Source organism: Pinus tabuliformis, chromosome 2_1 (genome assembly GCF_031772625.1).
Source record: "Pinus tabuliformis cultivar Carrire ecotype Pingquan chromosome 2_1, CPIR1, whole genome shotgun sequence".
Taxonomy (NCBI): domain Eukaryota; kingdom Viridiplantae; phylum Streptophyta; class Pinopsida; order Pinales; family Pinaceae; genus Pinus; species Pinus tabuliformis.
In genome coordinates, this window is record NC_142299.1 from 81,969,923 (window position 1) to 81,991,510 (window position 21,588).

At 38.9% G+C, this 21,588-nt stretch overlaps 1 protein-coding gene across 1 annotated transcript in view; it reads right to left on the reverse strand.

Annotated features, from left to right (window-relative positions):
- The window catches only part of LOC149198876 (uncharacterized), a 78,793-nt gene extending 61,740 nt beyond the window's left edge, over positions 1-17,053 (reverse strand). Inside the window, exons 1-3 of the mRNA XM_089402196.1 lie at positions 16,091-17,053; positions 15,880-15,987; positions 15,443-15,753 (exon numbers count right to left, since the gene is read on the reverse strand). Coding sequence (XP_089258322.1) covers positions 15,443-15,753; positions 15,880-15,987; positions 16,091-16,834 — 1,163 coding nt within the window. The 5' untranslated portion in view covers positions 16,835-17,053. The remainder of the gene's footprint in view (positions 1-15,442; positions 15,754-15,879; positions 15,988-16,090) is intronic.
- Positions 17,054-21,588: the final 4,535 nt, after the last annotated feature.

Below are 21,588 nucleotides of genomic sequence, written 5' to 3' on the forward strand. Positions count from 1 at the left end.
AATCACACAGTCCACTGATTAAAACAAGTATTTATCTACATTTCATTCCCGAACCCTGTTTTTTTTGTTTCCTCTGCAAATTCTCCAAAAATGCCCAAATTCGAGTTAAATTCATCAAATTACCTGCAAAGAGGCGCACCATAACCAATGTTTTTACCCATTTTACCAAGAAATCCCGCAAATTCCATCTCCCTCTGCAAATTCACCCAGTGAGCTAACTATAAGTCGGCTTCGGCCCGCAATTCTCTGAGAAAACCCCAGAAACTGTCATTTTACCTATTTTGTTGCAAAAACCCAAGCTCCAAGTTGAAAAATCACAAGAAATTTGAATAATGGAGGCTCCAGTGGCCCTCAATGTTGCTCCCCTTAATGCTCCTCATAAGGACTTGGAGTGGTTGCCCTTAACTGATAGGGATTTTCAAATTCAAGACTTAATTGGTGACAAAAACCACCTTCAAGCATTCTATGAAATCAAGAACATTCACCTAAACAAAGCTGATCTCTATGGGATATGGGAATCCAATCTGCCCAGATACTACCTCCCAGAAGTAAATGTATTCCCAGATGTAATCCGCCTGTGCTGTGCCAATTATGAACCTACTCAAAGAGCAGTCATGTCTCCAGCTGGAACTGTCTTATTTCATATAACTCCTGACTCAATCAATGAAACGCTACACTTTAAACCTGCTCAACCTCTGGCTCCTCTTTCCATGGGATATTCGCTGGAGCAAGGCTCTAAACTATCCACTGCAGAAATAGGCAAAATTGCCAAGTTATTCATGAGTCCAGATTGCTACTCCAGATGCTCACCTCCCTATCACCATGCCTGGTTCGATGAAGATGGAAGACTCATTATTGATATGATATCCTATGTCCTGGGATTTAAGACAAGTGAAATTGTTGATGAGACCATCTTAGCTTTTATGTCCATATTTATTCCAGGACACCCTCCTGCTATCAAGTATGACTTTGCTACTTTCATTTCCAATAAGATCCATGACCAATTCATGAGTCTAGACAAAGAAGGAGTCTTCAAGTATACCTCTTATATCTATCATCTATTCTTGTACTATCAAACAGACAGTTTTCAGTTTCCTATCAGAAAATTCGATACTAAAGCAGAAAGGAGGTCTATGATATTTTGGACCTCAGTCTTCCATATAGTCTATCACTCTCCTTACACTTACTGTGAATTCATTGATTTGTTTATACATCCAGTATCCTCTCTGGTGATGACCACTCCTCCTCCTAGACTCTCTGGTGACATGCAGAAAATCTTACAGCTCTCCAAAAACTACAAAATAGGTGACTAGTACTTTTACCAGAATCACACCGAGATCAGGATGTATGGCTGTGAGCTGTGCCCTTACAAACTGCCAAAATATGTGCCTATGAGACTGTTTTCTCTTGAATATTTCAGACAATTTATCAACTTAGATTTGACTCATTTCTATGCTGCCAAGAAAAAAGCTCAGCTGAAATTAAGAAACCAGTTAGGCCCCTTCATTGTTAACAAAAAGGAAGCATGGCAAGATGCTGACAAAATATTGGGTGAACAACTCAAATTTAAAAGGAGCTTTTTGTGGGTACCCTATGACCCAAATGGATTCATCTGTGATAGAAAGGTAAAAAATAGGCTATCAGCCTATAATCATTGTAGGATCCCTAAAATAGAGCAGTATGCTAATCAAGATGAATGGGTAGAGGGCACATTGATAGAAGAACTCACTGAGGAAGAAAAGATGGAACAAGCAATGAAAAATCTTGAAAAGACTCTTGACCTAGACTCTTTTGGACAGGTGTCTTTCAAATTGCCCCAGGAGACCGGAGTGGGCACATCAACTGCTGCAACTTCTCAACAGCCTACACAAGAGAGCACTACACCAGCTGCAAGGTCATCAAAGGGCAAAGAAGTGTTGGACTCAGAGCAACACATAATGACAGATCAGCCAGCATCATCAAAGGAACAAGGCCAAGGGCAAATTCCTCCTGTCCAGACCAAAGCACCAAAAACACCAACATTACAGACTCCTCTAAATGAGGAAAAGGACAGAAAAAGGACCGAGAAGAGACCACACCTGTAAGTGGGCCAGCAGAACAACCAGGGGCAAAAAGGCAAAGGATAGATCCTCTACCTGAAGAGGAAATTATAGAGGAGATCATAGAAAGTCCAATAAGTGAGAGGGCTGCCAGCCCACAGACATCTCCAGTGGTAGAAACTTCCATCAGCTCACATAGGCAACAATTGGAGAAACAGCATAGTGTGGAAATTTCCTCCACAAGGCCACAAAGCAAGCAAGGTTCAGATATTAAAAGAACATTCACGGACATCAAGGCACAGAATGAACCAATCAGACTGCAGCTTTATGATCAGTTTCTCAAGATGACCCCCGCCAAACAACAAAGGTTAATGTCTGCATATGACATTAAGGAAGGAAAGATGATCTTGAGCCACTTTAGGCCTAAAGTGCAACAACCACAGTCAGCTGCTGATTACATAAGAACAAATCTGGAGGCCCTTGCCAAATACATTCACCCTATGGACCAGATTGAGTTGCACAAGCAAACATGAGAGATGGTCTACTCCACATTAGCAGACAAAGCAATGCTAGCTCAACAATTGCTGAATTCATTGAACAACACATCTGCCCAACTAGATTTGGAGAAGGCATCTTCCCTAGCCAAAGACAACAGGATAAAGTCCTTAGAAGAAATCATCATTGAGTTGGGACATGATCCCAAGGATGCCAAGGGAATAAAAGCCTTAATAAAGAAAAAGGAGGATGACATAGCTGCGCTCAAGAAACAATTGAAGCTGCCAATCACAATGCATCCACAAACCACAGAGGTTGTGCAAGAAAAAGCAGAAGAAGACATGATGGATTTGCTAATGAAAATGAATCAAAGGTTAAATGAGACCGAGCAGGAATTGGAGAAGGCATTACAGGAAAAGCAGGGAGTGTCGACCTCCCAGCCATCTCAAACAGCTCCAACAGTTACAACTGCTCCTACCACAGCTACAACAGCAGTCCCTCCCACTGTCCCAGCATCAACAACAGCAGGCAGCATCACTACCTTGACCACTGAGGGGCTGATAAAAGCTATGGATGATTTAAAACTCCAAGTTTCAGAATTGAAGGATGCCAAAGAAAAATTGGCAAAGTTAGAATTGAGTTATGACAAATCTAAAATGACTGTGGCAGAAAAGTCAAGGGAGGTAAAAGCATTGGAAAATAAAGTAAGAGCCTTAGAAAAGGATCTCTCCCTGCATAAACCCTTGGCAGAAATCAAAACAATTTTATGGACCAACATTGGCCAATCCCTCACTGATGTATGGAAATCAATACAGATAATTCATGAGCAGATTGATTTGGTAGCAGCAGCTCAAGCGGAAATTCAAAAGGCCAGGGATTTATTGGGACACATGCCCGAACAGGCCAATAGGCTAATACATTTTTTGAACACCCACACCAAGGAAGAGCTGGCAGCACTGGATATCAGGGACAGGACAGGCACCATTCTAACAGTCAAAAGAGTTCTGACCATGAAGAACTTCATACAAAATCTGGAGAGAAAGTGCCATGACATGCAAGTGGAGATAAATGCTTTCACACAGAAGTTTACAGCTTTGCAGGAAAAGGGTCTGCCCAGTTTATTAACCAACGCCTATAGACTGATGACACATGAAAACTATGCTCACAGGTTAAATACATATGTGGCTGATCAAATCACGGCATCATCAAGTTCTGCAGGAGAGAAGACACTCCCATCTGGACAGAGCCTGTATGAAAATTTAGAAAATCTATTTTTTATTGAGCATGAAGTGAGACATCTTTTCACAGTCCAGCCTACTCTCTTCAGGTACACGGATGCTGATGAAACTCTAATAAAACTGCGTAGACACCAATTACCAGATGACCAGTGGTCGTAGAGTATGCTGGAAATTTTGTAGGCGGATTTCAAAGTTTTGTTTATTTTTCCCAGAACACGACAGATATCATAAAGTGGAGAAAAAGAGCAAATAAAAATCACGTTGGGCAATGATCTATTAAAGCGCAATTAAAAGCACCCAAGAAAGCAAAGCCAGCAGCACAAAAATATCAGTAAAGCATCTACCGGCCGACTCACTGAGCAAACAGTCAGTGCATCTCACCAACTGACCAGCCAGCACAGCATCACTTACTTCTGCATTTATTTCTTCCTGTTTTCAAGATCATTTACTTCTCCTGAAGAGTAGGTAGAAGAAATTATTGCTAGATATTATCTCATTGAGATATTTTGTAAACATTTTTGTACAAATACCTCCCCAAGCAAAGTGTTAGGGGTTAGTGATACATTTCTGGAACTACACTATAACTCTGAGAACTCTTCTGAAATAAAGTTGTTGGAATGCGTTGTTGCTGAACTCTCTAGATATGGAATTGATGGCAGAGGACTATGTTGCAGAATTATCGAATTATTTCATGGATCAATAAGTCTTTTTAACTCATGTTTTATTGTTTCTGTGTTTTTATATATCATCTATGTTCATAATCTTAATAACAGGGAAAAAGAATAACCCAGAACTTACTTAACTGTACTTTGTGTTCAATTTCTGTTATTATTTATGTTTTCTTTAGAATTAGCATAAGCAGGAATTCTTAATTGCTCCTGTTTCCCCTGGTTCTTGCATCTTGAATACAACTAAGGAATTCTTAACTGCTCCCTGGAAATATTCATTCATTTTCCCTCTGTCAGCATGATGAAGGATTCTTAATTGCCCTTCACCCCTTGATCCCACACCATCTGATTCCAGCTTATAAAAATTGCTTCATGGTTAATTATCTTGCTCTGTAGTACCACCTTCTGTCAAAGAAACCATATCCAGCAGTTCATCCTCATAGACTCCATAGCCCAATGGACTGAACTTCTCAGATTTACACCCCTATTCTATTGAAAATCATCATCCAAAAATCAAACAAACCCTTGTACTTCATAACTAGCCTAATATACCCCAAAACAAAGCTAAATCATAAAGAGAGAGCCCTCTCTGGATGCAGATTGGCTAGGACCTGCATCTAAAAGATTGGTCTGTGGTTACCTCGGCCGTATTCCATTTTCTAGGAGCTTTGGGGAACAACCTGAGTGATAACAGTTTCTGCATAATAATTTAATTAAGTGAAGGTTGCAGTGTATGTATTACAAAATTTATCGTAGGAAACTGCAAGTAATTTGTTTAAAGGAATTTAATAAATATGAGTAATATCATTAGTAGCTGCAGTAGGAATTATGGTTAAGGAATTTTCAAACTCAACACATTCTTGGTTCACATGAGCACAACCTCAATAAATATGTCCAAAGCGATGGGAATTCCTTTCTTGCTCCTACCCCTCCTCTGACATCCTCCAATTCGAATGGAAGGTCTGAAGAGGTGGAATCCTCCCAACAGGAGAAAAGAGCCTCCAGTTTGGCTCACCCAAAACCTAAAGCCAAGAAACAAAAGGTGGTCAGCGCCCATAACTCTCTAGAACCAGTAAGGCAGGCAACAGACTTAGCCAGTCAGTCTAGCGTTAAGGGCATAACCAACGAAAAACCCTCACGAAGGGAGGTAGATTCCTACATTGGGAAAGCATTCATGGAATTGGAGCATCCCTCTTGTCTTCCTAAAGGATATGACAACCTCTTACTCTACCTGGAGCAATAGGAACATGCTAGGAAGTAAAAGGCTTGGCAAGGCAAGTTTCCTAGGGAGAAAATGCATCTCACCTAGACCAAGACCAAGATCGATGAGGATAAGGAATAGCCCAATCATGCATGCTAAATTCCCTAGATAGACATTCTCAGAGTCTCAATTTTCTCAATTTTACATGTCATTTAGTTGCTCTTGTCTACTTAGTTTCAATTATGTTTGCTTTAATGTCATTCCATCACCATTATGGTTAATACCTCTTTGGGAGACCATCTAGCTTCCCTCTTGAGTTGATGGTCTCCCTAATTTTCTCCTCATTATATACATTTTTTTTTCTACAAGCAACTTCGAGGTACAAACTACTCTTGACCTCCATGATTGTATATTATGTAAAATAATGAAAATATACAAATATTACCCTGCTTACCCCTTAATTTTTTTTTTTATTAAACTTATTTAAAATTTAAGATCAAAGATTTGACTCGTGAACAGTTGGGAAGATGACAACGAAGGTGAATAATTGATTTCAAGAGAGAAAAAACAGAGAGAGCCTTTGTTTCTGAACAAAAAAAGGCTCAGTTTCCTTTTACATTGTATCTAATTCCTGATCTGAATTGAAAAAATGATTCTTATGTTGTGGGTTGAATGATACTTTCTTTGGACTCTTACAGAAAAATTGTTAGGCTCACATGGAATGTAAACAACCATAAATGATAGAACAATGAAATGCATATATTATTGACACGATATACATTTATAATACATAGTGTGACCCTTGGATTCATAGTCCAAGTGATCTCTTGGACTCTGGTGGTTGTTCACATTCCACACCAACCCATAGAGGATTAGGTGTCCGACATTTCCCCCCTTAATCTGAAGGGGTATGTATGAGTCCAAGAAGAGAGTTGTAATACAAAATGTGTAAAAATGCATGGAAGCACTAGGCTGAATGTGCTCTCTGAAATGTTGGTATAAGGAGGTGGTTTAAGGATGACCACCAACACTGGAACACTTAGTGCAGTTCCCAAAACTCTTCCAAGTCTGGAAAGAAGCTAAAATATTCTACAAGAGGAAGTGTCCCTAATTCTTTGGAGAGGGAGACCTTCAACCTGAAACAGGGAGGTCTACAACCTGCAATGGTTTAAGGATGACCACCAACTCTGGAATGCTTAATGCAATTCCTGGAACTCTTCCAAAATTAGCAAGAAGTTGAAGTCTTCTGCTAGGGGAAGTGTCCTCAATTCTTTGAAGAGATGTCTCAAGCCCGCATAGATGGTTTAAGGTTGATCATCAGTCGAAGGCATGCTCATGGGCATCTTTGTCGCTGGCTACAACTCTGAATCTGGTATGGCAGGTTGTGGCTTAGGCTCACTTGATATGGATTTGAAGCTTGTAGATGACCATCACTTCCCCCCTTGTTAGATACAAGGTGAGATGATGGAGAAAACTCAACTGCAAGACTGTTCAATACTCTAGAACAAGTTCTGACATATGACTATAATATCTTCTTGGTTGTTGAAGCCCATTGCCAAGAAGAGATCCATCCAAGATGAGTCTCTTGTAGGAGGCTTGTTTTTGTAGCATCTATTTGAAGAATGAGTGATTTTATGACAGTGCTCACATGGATGAAGATCAAAATAGTGATCTTTCATATAGCCAACTCGGTCACAGTGTTGGCATTTAACAACTTTTGGTTGCGAATGTGGAGGAGTAGAATCTAGAACAACTGAAGGTGAACCATCATGAAGAAACCCAACTCTCTAAAATTTGATGGTCTTTGAGTAATCTGGAATATAAAAGGAAACTTCCTTATCATATCCAAGATATGTTCTGTGCTTATTGTTGATGAGTTCTTCACAAGGTTTAATGATGGGTTTGGGACGGGCAGACTGAACTTCTACATCTGCATGAAAATATGATCTGGAACTGGGCACTAAATCAACCTCAACTTTATATTCTTGGTGTTGATGGGAGTCTGTCTCAATGTTCTGAATAGAAACAGGTTCAAAATGATGAATCCATTGTTGTAATTCTTCTTGCTTAAGTTGAGACTCCAACTACAAAAACTCAATATTTTCCTGTGCATTTTTTAAACATATTTGAATGTTAACAAGAGTGGTTTTGCTGATTTTGATAGTGTCACCTGTACTATATTGTATCAAAGTTTCCAGGGACTCTAATAATTCATAAACTTTGGCCATTTTCCAAACAAATCAAGCTAAAGAAATGAAGGGTGTCGGCTTCAACCGATAATGCACCCGTTTACAATGTAAACAAATTGAGAATATTATTCAGTTTGGATTGATCTTCAAAATAAATGTGTCATTGATTTAATCAAAAATATCAAACTTAAATGTTGAATATAGCACCCCACACCAAGAAAAATTTCAACTATACCTCTAAGATTGTGAGAAGAGATAATGATACTATCATTACTTACTATGAGTGTTTTCTAATGATAGAAAATATAACATATCCATGGTGAGGGGTTAAGAATTCTTTGAAGCTTCCTAAAAGTGATTGTTGGGCGTGGGATCCCCCAAGGCAAGTTGGCCCCATCAAACCAATAGTGATACAAACACACTTGATTGGAGAAAATAGATCATACTTCACTCCCTTCCATCTAGTTCTTTAATTTTTATTTAGGTCGCAGTAATCTGCATTTAGGTCTAGCCAAAATCCGCAGCTTTCCCTTAGATCTTCTTGTTGTCTCCCCGTCTTTGTGCAGCAATGGCGTTTCACACTGAGAAAACAGTGTCCGATGGACTTCGAGAGGTTGGAGATCGAGTTGGCTACAAAAATTCATACTGGAGCTGAGGGGCCGAGGTTCAAGGGAGAGGACCGAGTGGAAGGATCCCACAACTAACACACAAGAATGCAATGGGCGTAGAGGGAGTAAACAAAGATGTTGGACATTGGGTTTTCTTAGTAGAGAGAATATTCATGGAGAGACGTTAGTCTTCATTACATGGGAGCTCCAGATGTTAACCAACAACATTTAGGCATGGAATATTAAAAACGCATATGATAGTGTATGGAAGGTGGAGCGTTATACCAGACTTAAAAACACAACATTATAGACTGGTGGCAGAGGACTGTGGTACGCAGGTAGAGGACTAGTGCTCAACTGTGGTATGCCTGCAGAGGACCAGGCATTAACTGAAGACCATTGATATATATGGAATCGGCCTCCAAATTCAACTGCTCCAGCATGGGCACTTGCCAGACCAGAGACTTGAAAACCTCTCAACTACAACATTGTCATCCGGTGTGAATACCACAACAACCGTTACTTTTATGACGCCTCTGGAATAACATGTGTAGCAAGTGCTATACCTACTGATTCTAGCATAAGATACGATTGCAGACTCCTATCTGTGGCAGTGTTCTAAAATTATGGGGGTCATGTTGCCTTTTCTTTGCTCACAACATTGTTGCTTGACAACATGTCTGGAAACAGATTGTCGGCATATCAGAACTGTGATAAAAACCCCGTGGTTCATCTCATGATGAACACAAGTGGTCGCCTATAGTTTTAAAACATCAACATTCTTTCAAAGACTAGATCAATGGTAGCATTGTGACGAGCAGCAGCATTAATGATGTCGAGCTGATGATATCGGTCCCTAAATAATTTTTGAGTAATGATGAAGAATCAATGAATGCCATGTCACAACTAGTTGAAGAAGAGCAACCAACTACGCTTCAATCTGAGCTCATTGGACTGCATAGCGACTTGGACTTGGATGCTGAACAATGCACGAGGGACAAGGAATTCAAAGGTTATCTTTGGAGGAGGCGCGAGATGAAATTCAATGGGGACAGATGAGACCCTAAGATTTCCCCCCCATACATGTATATCAAGATGAGAATGGTTCCTTCTGATCAAAGGACAACAGGAAGTGGTCGGCGTTACCTCCATTGCAGGGAAGCTTTTCTTTAACCAACTTTTCAAGATGCCTCCTAACAGTGGTCAGTGGGAAGAGGTATCGGTGGCGTAATGTTTTATACCTAAGTGGATATGAATTTGAAACTGATGCATTCAAGACTTTGAAGACGCCTTTTCTAGCCCAGGTACGCTTATGTATTCAGAAGGAATGCTTGACATTACTAGAGGAAAAATTCAAGGCTGTGATTAAAGATAATCACTATGGGAAAAGTAGCTGAAGGAAAGAGCCTGGGTGGTGGTAATAGAAAGATAGGCTTAGATGGCAGAGCCTTAAATTTGATGAGACCATAAATCAATTCCAAACCAAACTCAGATTGGAGCAGCTATGAACCAGCTATGAACCATATGATATAATGAACATAAAGTGACATGAACCAGTGCTCACAATAATCTCAACGCATATATAAATATGACCCTCATATAAAACGAAATTTAATGCAGGAGTAACCTTCACATATAAACCTTGAACTTCAATTAACACACAGAGAAAGAACGTATATACCAGGATTTAGTGGGTAAGAGAGCCAAATTTAGGTCCTGTGTTCTAACGGGTGCAGATTTCAGAGAATCTAGATAATGCCTAGGTCTAGAAACAAACTCACAGAGAATGACCACAAAAAATAGTGGCTCAAATTGGAGCATGACAGGAATTTGCCTGCTCTGATACCATGTTAGGCTCACATGGAATGTAAACAACCATAAATGATAGAACAATGAATTGCATATATTATTGACATGATATACATTTATAGTACATAGTGTGACCCTTGTATTCATATTCCAAGTGGTCTGTTGGACTCCAGTGGTTGTTCACATTCCACACCAACCCATAGAGGATTAGGTATCAAACAAAAACTTGTTAGAAGTGTTTCTTTTCTCCTTGTCTATTTAATTTATTAGATGTGATGTATGAATTATGTTAAAATTGGAAACTAGGGCCAAACTCCACATGGGTCATCTTATTTATGGCAGCTGATATTTTTCTTGGGTTCCTCTCTCTGAGAGGTGTAGGATTGGTCAAGAGATCATCTGATTCTGACATGTACAAATGAAGTTATCAATTTATTTTCATTATGGACAAATTGTCAAGGTCGTCTAGCAAACTTATGTAGGCTCAGAAGCCCAACAGTCACGTCCATTCATCCTCAATGTTTGTTATAAATACATGACGCCTTAGCCTCATTTGGACACACTCATCTTCACACTTCTCTTTCTCTCTCTTCATTGATTGGCTGCGGATTTCTGGGCCTCTCTCTCTCCACACATCCAAAATTTTAGGAGTAAAATTTCAGGAGGCCGAAAGTTCAGGAGACCGAATTTTTGGACAGTTTGACCATGCGTTGACCACCAGCATTGACATGTTTGACTGCGTTTTTGGGTGAGATATTTATGTTTGGGCAGGCCGCATTTCTAGGCACAGAAATTGAGATCAAATGTTGACTTTGACCAGCATTCACTGCAGCTAGGGCTGACAGCAGAGTTGGTTGTTTTACCAGGTTTGACTAGACTATTTTGGGTTGTTTTGAGGGTTTATTCATCTTGTCGTTTGGAGGCCGAAGTTGACTGAAGTTGACCAAATTGTTGAGGGTCAAATCTTCCCTTTTGACCGGCATTGACTTTTCTCATTAGGGCTCTTTTACTGTTGTTACAAAATATCAAATTTGTAAATTGTACTATCTCTCTCTACTGAACTATTGAAGACTATAAGAAGATTTGATCAAGGGTTTCCCCACATTGGGGTTTATCCCTGGCTGGTGCCACATCTTGTGTCCTCTTGTCTTGGCTTGTCTATTTATGTTCTACCTACATTTTACTGTCATGTTGATGTGATTGCTAATCTAAATATTGATACTGGGCTATTAAAGAAATTGAAGTAAAATTGCTCTAAAGCATAGAACATACCATTTTTCTTAAAATTAACATGGTATCAGAGCTGAGGTGAAGACAAATCCCAAGCAAGAGTGAAAGAGAAATCACCAAAGATAGTTGGACAAGGACAAAAGGCTCAATGGGTTCCTCATCCTACTTCCTGGCTGAAGACAATCTCCATGATAAAGCTAACTATCATGGATGGAAGATGTCTCTTGATTTGACCTTGGAAGAATAAGAAGTGATGGATTATGTAGGGTAAAATCCTTGAGCCTCCTTCAAATGCACCAGTTGTTGCAAAAAACAGGTACAATAGCGATGAAGTCAAAGCAAAGAAGATTATCAGGGATTTCATTGACAAGCGTTTGGTGGCCTACATCTCCAAATTGAAGACCTCCAAGGAGATCTACAACATGTTGATCAACATGTTCAAGGTTAGTAATGCTAATCAAATTCTATTTCTCAAGAATAAGTTGAAAGATATTAAGAAGGGCAAGGACGAGGATATTCAATCATACTTCTTAAGGATCACTGAGATCAAGAATGATCTACTTTTGATTGGAGAAGTCATTCTTGACAGGGAACTTACTCTCACCACCCTTGGAGGACTCCCACTTGAGTGGTATGTATTTAGAACCACTATACTCAACAATGATCGAATTCCAGGGTTTGAAGAATTGACGTCAAGATGCATTCAAGAAGAAACAAGAATGGTGGAGCAAGAAATGCCTTCTATTAGAAGCAACCTCACTGCATTCTCCGCTCATGCCAAAAGGAGAAATAATGCAGGGTCTAAAGGTCATTTCCATGGAAAGACTACATCTAAGGGAGGAAGGAAGGGCAAGTGCGTTGTTTGCAATAAGTTTGGCCACTATGCAAGGGAGTGTCCAAATAGAAGGGACACATCACATGATGATGATCACAATCATTCCAGGGGTAACTTCAACAACAACGATCAAAGGAATGGTAGGTCCAATGGCAAGAGAAAAAGGAATGTGGAACATCAAGGAAATGGTCGACCCTCCAAGAGATCAAGGAACTCTAGGTATAAAGAATCCAATGTTGTTAACAATAAGCAAAAAGAGTACTATCTTATATCGGCCCTCTCCACTGCCTCTCCTCCGAACACTTTGGGAAATTGGCTGATTGATAGTGGTGCCTCAAGGCACTTCACCGTATATAAGGAAACCCTTTCTAATCTAATAGAAAAGGAGACAAACTTGGAGATCATCCTTGGAGATGATGCCACCTATCTCATGAAGGGAGTAGAGAATGTTACCCTTTAATTGAATCAAGGTAACACTATTCATTTGCAAGAAGTACTATATGTACTCAATCTCAAGAAGAACCTGGTGTCCATTTCAGCAATGGAAGATAAAGGATTCAAGGTGGCTTTTATCGATGGAATGGTATGTGTTTGGAAAAGAAATTTTAACGATGCTTTTAATATTGTGTTTGGGGTTGACAATTTGTATCAAGTTGGAGGAAGTCCATTGGGAGCCATGTCTTGCGACACATCTCTACAATATGAACTATGGCACTGGATGTTTGCCCATCTTCATTATAAGGCCCTACCCGATGTGAGACAGATGGTGACAGGTATGCCCGAATTCAAAATAGAGCATGAAGGTGTATATCGAGGATGTGCCAAAGGAAAATTTACAAGGGGTCCATTCCCCTCAAGTAATAGCAAGACCATAGACATATTACAGTTGATCCACTCTGACATATCTGGTACGATGCCCGTAAACTCTTTGGGAGAATATTTATATTATCTCACCTTTACGGATGATTATTCTCGCAAAACCTGGATCTACTTCTTGAAGAAGAAGGATGAAGTGTTCACCTAGTTCTGACACTTCAAATCCTTTATCGAAAACCAATCCGAGAAGAAAATCAAGATATTGAGGACTGATAATGGGACCGAGTACGAATCCAATGAATTCCAAGCTTATTGCATAGAAGTTGGCATTAAGAGGGAAACTACAACACCATACACTCCCGACCAAAATGGTGTGGCTAAAAGGAAGAATCATACTATTGTAGAAGTTGTTCATGCCATGCTTCATGATCAAGGGCTTCCAAAGTTCCTATGGAATGAAGTTGCAAATACCGCTGTGTATGTTCAAAACCAATGCCCGCATCAAGCATTGGACTCCAAGACTCCCGAAGAAATGTTCACTGGTAAGAAACCTGATGTCTCTCATTTTAAAATTTTTGGAAGCCCCGTATATTTTCATGTGCCGAAAGAGAAAAGAAGCAAATTGGGTGCATCTGGGAAGAAAGGAATCTTTGTGGGCTATAGTGAAAATTCTAAGGGATATAGAATTTATGTGGCTAGTCAAAGGGAAGTTGAGATAAGTCATGATGTCACCTTCGACAATGATATAGCCCTTAGGAAGATCAACAACATTCCTATCCCAAAGAAGGACAAAGAAGCTGACAACGAAAAACAGGGTGCAAAAGAAGATGAAACAATGCCATATGTTGATGAACATATGGATCCTATTGATCCTCCTCCTCAAGAGCCCTCCTCCTCCAAGAGGAGACCCTCATGGCTTAGGGAGACTCTCAAAGATGCAGAGAGACATATTGCACCAAGGGGGACCTTCCGTGAAAGCAAGAAACCAAACAGGTATCAAGGATACTTGACCATCATGAGCACTATTATTCAAAATGAGTCTTCATCATTTGAAGAAGTCGTGAAGCAACAAGTATGGAAGGAGGCTATGGATGAAGAATACAAGTCAATTATGAAGAATGATGTCTGGGATGTGGTCCCTAGACCCCAGGACAAATCAGTTGTCACCTCTAAGTGGCTCTACAAAATCAAGCATGGAGCTGATGGAAGTGCAAAAAAGTTCAAGGCTCGCTTTGTTGCTCGAGGCTTCTCTCAAAAGGAAGGTGTAGATTATGATGAGATATTTGCACCTATTGCCCGATACACCACCATCCGCTCGATCATAGCCCTTGCTGCCTCGCAAGGATGGAACCTACATCAGATGGATGTCAAGACCGCTTTCTTGCATGGTTCGATCAAAGAGGAAGTCTATGTGGAACAACCCGAGGGGTTTGAGGTTCATGACCGGGAATCTCATGTATGCAGGTTGAAGAAAGCTCTCTATGGATTGAAGCAAGCACCCCGAGCTTGGTATGAGAGGATTGATAACTATCTGATGAAGCTGAGATTCACTAGAAGTGAAGCCGATCCGAATCTTTACTTTAAGGTTGAAAATGATAAACCTCTGATTCTGGTACTTTATTTGGATGACCTCTTTTTGATAGGGGCAGACCCTCTCATTCACAAATGTAAGAGGGAGTTGGCTTATGAATTTAAGATAAAGGACCTAGGACCAATGCACTACTTCCTAGGGTTGGAGGTCTTGCAAAAGCCAGGTGACTCGCGAACAGTTGGGAAGATGACAACGAAGGTGAATCACTGATTTCAAGAGAGAAAAACAAAGAGAGCCTCTCTTTCTTAACAAAAAAGGCTCAGTTTCTTTTTGCATTGTATCTAATTCCTGACCTAAATCGAATAAACTATTCTTATGATCTGGGTTGAATGATACTTTCTTTGGACTATCACAGAAAAACTTGTTAGAAGTGTTTCTTTACTCCTTGTCTCTTTAATTTATTAGATGTGATGTATGAATTAGGTAAGAAAACCTCTTTTAAGAGCTGCATTACCTTCTCTATTTCCACTTTTAGACAACCTATTACAGCTGCAGGCTCTTGTTTCTGTGTATGTTTGAAAAAGATTGTAACAGATTTGCTTTCCCAGAAGATAGCGTATTCACATCGAGTTCTTTGTTTTGGTTAATTTGCAGGTTCTGGAGTATTTGATTGTTTGCTTTTATAACATAATTGTGGGGCTTTCATCAGGGGGCCTCTGCTCTATGTGCATATCAAAATAAACCGTCACACAAATAAATAGATTAGAATGTTGATTTACTCACTTGGAATATTTTGACGAGTCAATCTGATAACAGCACATGGCGCAGCCTTCAATTATCAATTCAGTTGCCTCTTTGATTAGATTGTGCATTCCTTCATCTTTATTCAACTGACGGCGTTCTTTAAATTGTCTGACAACTTTGGCCAGAAAAAACATTTCCTTCAGAAGACGTAGGCACTCAGCTTTATTGGCTTTAACTTCTTCGAGCCTCTCCAAGATATTCTCTACCACAAGAAGACCTGCAGTAACCAACTGTGCCGTTCCCAGACCTTCAACAGCTGTCTTGATCGCGTCCCGGGCAATAACACATTTCTGAAATAAACATACAAGAAAAATTTAGGGGATGCACAACACAAACAAGAAGAATTTGAGCATATGAATAAAAGGGTTTGTAAATAAAACATTGTCAAATGATGAAGGTCCAAGTTTACTACGCACAACGACATTGATTCCCTCTGATATCAGCTTCTTTAATTTGAAGAATGTTTTGGTGGTAGTGGGCCAATATTGTTGAGCCCCTTTTGTTTGTGGCCGTTTTTCCCTTTCCTGGAACAAAATGAAACGGAATTTCATTCACGCTGTTTTCTAAATCTGCAGGTCACGATGTCCATATAAAAATCACACAATATCTATAGCGATACGCTTTTACCTTGAGTCGCAAGCGTTCGGATATGCGCTCAATAAGGGCATCCAGATCCACGTCCACATTGTCTCCTTCAAGCCCAGCAGCATCTTTGTTTGTGTTGGTAATAGAAGAGGAGTGGGCTTCTCCAGGTTGAGTAGAGGAGGAGGCAACCGATTGTTGGGAGTGATGAATATCATCTGTCGCCATGGCCACCGTTGGAACGCGGCAAGAAGCGGAGGAGGTAGCAGTTTCTGAAACGGTGGAAGAGGAGGAGGGCATCCCTTGAAGAGAAGAGGAGTGGGCTTCTCTAGGTTGAGTAGAGGAGGAGGCAACCGATTGTTGGGAGTGATGAATATCATCTGTCGCCATGGCCACCGTTGGAACGCGGGAAGAAGCGGAGGAGGTAGCAGTTTCTGGAACGGTGGAAGAGGAGGAGGCAGCACATGGTGGAGCTAATGGAATGGAGGAGGCACCACCTGATGGAGGAGAAGGCACCACCTCATCCTGCTTTACAACAACAGCGCAAGAGGCGTCTTGATGTGCAGAAGAAGATGAAAAGGACGGCTCGATACTCTTGCCTTGGGCACCAGAAGTTGACGATGATGGAGGGGTTTGGAGATGATGTCCTGTTGCTACCATTTCTGTCGGAGAAGGAGCGTTTGGGTCAACAGCTGCAGCAGAAGCATCTGGCAGGCCAGAGGGAGAAGGGGTGTTCCTCCCCAAAAAACAAGAAAAACAGGAGCAGCAGCAGCTACTTCTCCTTGTCATTGTTGCTAGAACAAGGTAAGGTTGGAAGGTGAGGATGAGAATAGGAAAAACAAGGAACAATGAGAGTCGAAGAACTGAAATTTGAAAGCTAGCACTTCTCTGAATTCACTTACCTCAACGCATTATATAGGCACGTTCAATCTAGTAGCTTGCAAAGTCACGGATTCCACACATAAATAAGATCACTAAAAATGAGCAATTGTCTGGACCACTAAAAATGTCAAGGCCAAAATCTGGACCACTAAAAATGTCAAAAATAGTGTTTGAATCAGTGGAAAGGATACAGCATCCTCAAAAAAAACTTTATAGTACCCAAACTCTTTAAATTTCACAGGCTGTTTTTTACTGGAAAGTTATAAAAATTCTAGTCACTGTTTTTTACTGGAAAGTTATAAAAATTCTAGTCATATTTTAATAAAATCTGATATGAATTTTTGTAAATCCAAATTACATTTCTCAAACTTCAACATCAAAATTGCCTCAAAAATTTTAATAATACTAAATTTATTTTCACCATAAAAAAATAAATAAATAAATTACCCAAATTCCTATCACTTTTGACTGTCCAGTCCATTTGTAGTCAACTACTCCGATAATTATGATTGTGCTTACTCCGATAATTATGATTGTGCTTACGTATCGAATTCTATTTTCGATACGTGATTCGAAGGCAACATGGTCGAAGATTTCGATACGTGATTCGAAGGCAACATAGTCGAAGTGCTAAATTCAGGGAATTTTTTTTTTTCACTTACAGGTCATTTTTTAAGGTTTTTTTTTTTTTTAAGGGTTGGGTAATTTTTTATGAGGATGTTTTTTTTTTTATTTTTTATTTTTTTTATCTTTTTATTTGTAGGTTATAAAACTTAAAGTAAGATGGATAGATTTTTAATATTTTAGAATCTTACGTATAAATATATATTTATAAAGATAAATAGTAGATAAATAGTAAAGGATATATTAATAAATATAAAGATACTAAAAATTGAAAAAAATTATTAGATATTTTTTTAATTTATTATTATTTAGATGTGGTGTAGTATTTTTAGTTGTAAATTGGATAATGAGTTGTATATAGTTTATATCATTTGTTGTTTTTATAAATAGTTTTTTTTTTAATTTTCTAGGCATCTAGTGAGATTTGTATAGGTCGTTTTCTCTCCTTTGTTATTTCTTATTATTGTTGAAGTTCTAAGTAGACTCATCGCATAACCTAGGTTTTTGGATCTTCTAAAAGGAACCAAAATTTCTAAGTCAATTCAAGTCTCAAATCTTCTATTTTTCGATGTTATTCTATGTTGTGCACATGGTAGATGGAGAGACCTGGTCTCTCTCAAAAGATCAATCAACTTGTTTTACTCTTCCATTGAATGGAGATTAATGTCCAATAATTTGTCTGATTTCCCATGGAAATTTCGAAGCCATTAGTACTCAAATGATAACTCTTTTTCCTTTTCCTCATAAGTAGTTGTATGGCGGTCTTAATTATCCACGGGATTTTTTGAAATCAAATAAACACAAGAAGGTAGTCTAGCTACGGATGGTGAAAAAGGTGGAAGCAAGAGTCTCTATTTCACCTCTTAGATTCCTCTCTCATAGAGGCCATTTAGTGTTGATGAAGTTTGTACAACAAATCATTCAATTCTATTGGACGTCCATTGTTTCAATTCCTAAAGGAATTCTTTCCATGTTCAGAAAAGTCAATTTCCATTTTTTATGGTTCGGTGCTAGGAACGTAAAATGTATAACTCTAATTAAATGGGATCAATTAGTAGCTCCCAATGACCTTGGAAATTGGGGTGTCAAAAATATTTATCTGTTTTCCCAACCTCTTTCCAAAAGAAGTTTGTGGAGACTCACCCAAGGAAACTCTCTTTGGGCAAGGTTACTCAGGAAAAGTATTTTCTGGGAATGTCATTTCCTTATTGGTTCAAACATCCTAGAAAATCCGCGAAAGACTCTATAATGTGGAAAGTACTTGTGGGAGATTTCCTCCTAATTGATAGATGGGTAACCTAGTGGATCAGGGATGGTCATAATATAATATCATCGAAGATCATTGGATCGGTGTTGGTAACAATTATCTCCTCCCTGATCCCTTTCTACAAGTGACTTGATAGAAGAACATTTATTATGTGATTGATGTGAAGGCTTAATCTCCATAACTTAGAGATAGAAGTGGATGGAAGTCAGTCATCTCATTAGGCCTAAATGGAGATGTTGTTACGAACTTGGATTTTTTCATTGGTCTCTTGATTCAAACTTCATCACATTTAGGGATAATGTTCCAAATTCAATTTCTTGGTCAACTAAGCCACAAATAGGTGAATTCACGACAAATTTGGGGGTACAAAGCTTGGTTTGAAGATAACTTTGATGGTTGGAAGTTATGGGGGTGGAAGGTAATTGGGAAATCCAATGCCCCATTCAAAGTGAAACTTACTACTTGGTTGGATCTCAGTTGAAATTTCTTAACTCGGGATGTACTTATTCAACGTTGTTGGATTGGGCCCAACAGATGCCCTCTATGTAAAATTTAGGAAGAATCCTCATTAGATTTTTTTGTCCACTGCAAGTATTTATCTCAAATTATATATCTCATTTGGAGGGAATTCAATCCCAAAGTTAACTAGGATGGTTATGTTCTTACATATTCTATCAAATTTTGGTTATCGGATAAGTTGGTAAGATCCTTTACCAACTGGCCATGCATTCTTTCAATTGTATTTGGAGAGGTTGTAATTTGAGCCCTTTTAAGGAATTTGATCTTTCTCTTGAATCCTGTGAGACTAAGATCATCTCCCTCGCAAAAGAATTTAAGTCTAAGCCAAAGAAATAAAAAATCCAAGGATGCCTCATATGTTAGAACTAGATTTTGACATTCCATGGGGATTTTTCGATGGGGCCTGTAAAGGCCACGTACCTGAGTGTGGTGTAGGTTTTGTACTATACTTCAACCACTTTCATTTTATGTCCTATACATTTTCCCTTGGCAAATGATCCAACAATGGGGCTAAGTTCATAACCCTTTCATTCCTCTTGGAAATAGCATACAAAAAAAGAGATAAAAAAATATTTAAATAATGGTGCTTCAAAATTGGTCATTTATTGTGCAATCCATAGAGCCTTAGTTAGCAATGTTAGTTTAGAATCTATTATGCATGATACATAATAGGCATCTCAATATTTTGAGTGGATTTATTACTGCTATATCCTCCAAGAATGAGACGAGGAAGTTGATGATTTATCCAAAGAGGCTCTTTATTTGCCTACTGGATCTGTTGGAATTTGTGAATTTAGTGATGGGTTTGAGGTAAAGTCCATGGAGACCTTTCTGTGATTCATTTTGACAGTATTAGTCTATTATATAAGTTAAAGGGATTTTTATTTTTTTGTTTGAAGGGAAGTATGAGATGGACATAGACATATATGGTGAAAGCCAATTCTTTTTTGATGATTTTATTACACATTAGATACTCTATTTACTATCAGCAACATGTACACATTCAATAAATGAATATATATATATGATAGTTTTCCTTAAGAAAATAAAAAAATATACTCCAACATTCTTTATTTATTTTTAAATCGAAGATACAATTTTTTGGTTAATTTATTAATAAGTTTTTAAAGGAGTATTTTATTATCATGTGATGAGTGTGTTGGCAGTTATTTCCATTTATGTCAAGTTCAAGGTGAGCCTATTGATTATATTAGTAATGTGCTAATCTTATGATGTCATTGATGTCTTGGTTACTTACTAAGTAGCTTATATTTGAAGGCATTTTTCCTATAGGTACCTTGTTCGAAAGACCATGAAAATTTCTTGGTTGGATAACCCTCTTAGAGAGCTTTCCAATGATATATGGAACTTAGTCTAGCTCCCTAATAATAAAGAGAAAACTTAAGTATGAAGTGATGGATTGTAGAAAGACGTGGTCCAAGTTCCGATGGGTCAATGGATATCTTGTCATCCGTCCATATGGGGGTTAAGCAAAGATGAGAACCAAGAATATGACCATTTATTCAGATTCATCTAGCCATCCAGACCCATCCAAAGGCACCAAGGCATTCGGGCATTTGGGCCTATGAGAGTGCAATAGGGAAACCACTTATGAAAATAATTGGATCTCAAATTTCCTAGTGCCAAATAGAAAGGGGGCCCCAATATGATGTGGTAGCACATCTGGTATCAGATGGAAGAAACAAGTGACAAGTTGGTGATGTGGCACCCTTAGGTGAGGACATGTCGCATGTGGATCTAGCTCTTTTGAATGCCCAAGTGGCCCCTTTTCGAGTGAAACATGGTAGTGATGTGGCAATGATGTGATTGTGACATGGCATGACATGGAAAAGAGATGATGTAGTAGATGATGTGGCTACGATATGGAAAATGATGTGGCTTATCTCGATCTTCGTGCAAGGACGTTGTTTTGTAAGGCCTCAGAGTGTTAATATTTTCTTGTGATTTTCTCTTTTTTTTTTTTTTCAGTCTAGAGGCGCATGGTCATATGAACATCTAGTGTTCTAGATGTGCATATAGTATGCACCATTAACAATAAGTCAAATGTTGTATTTACCGAACAAAAACCACAACACGAACCTCAAGGTGAGTTGGACCCCACATCAAAGTTTAACATTGTTGTTTGGTCATCTGGCTAGTCTACGGTGTAGTTTCTCTATGAAAGGAGTGGGTACTAGATCCTAGATCCTCATAACCAAAGCTCAATGTAAAGTTTAAATGTGTTATCCAA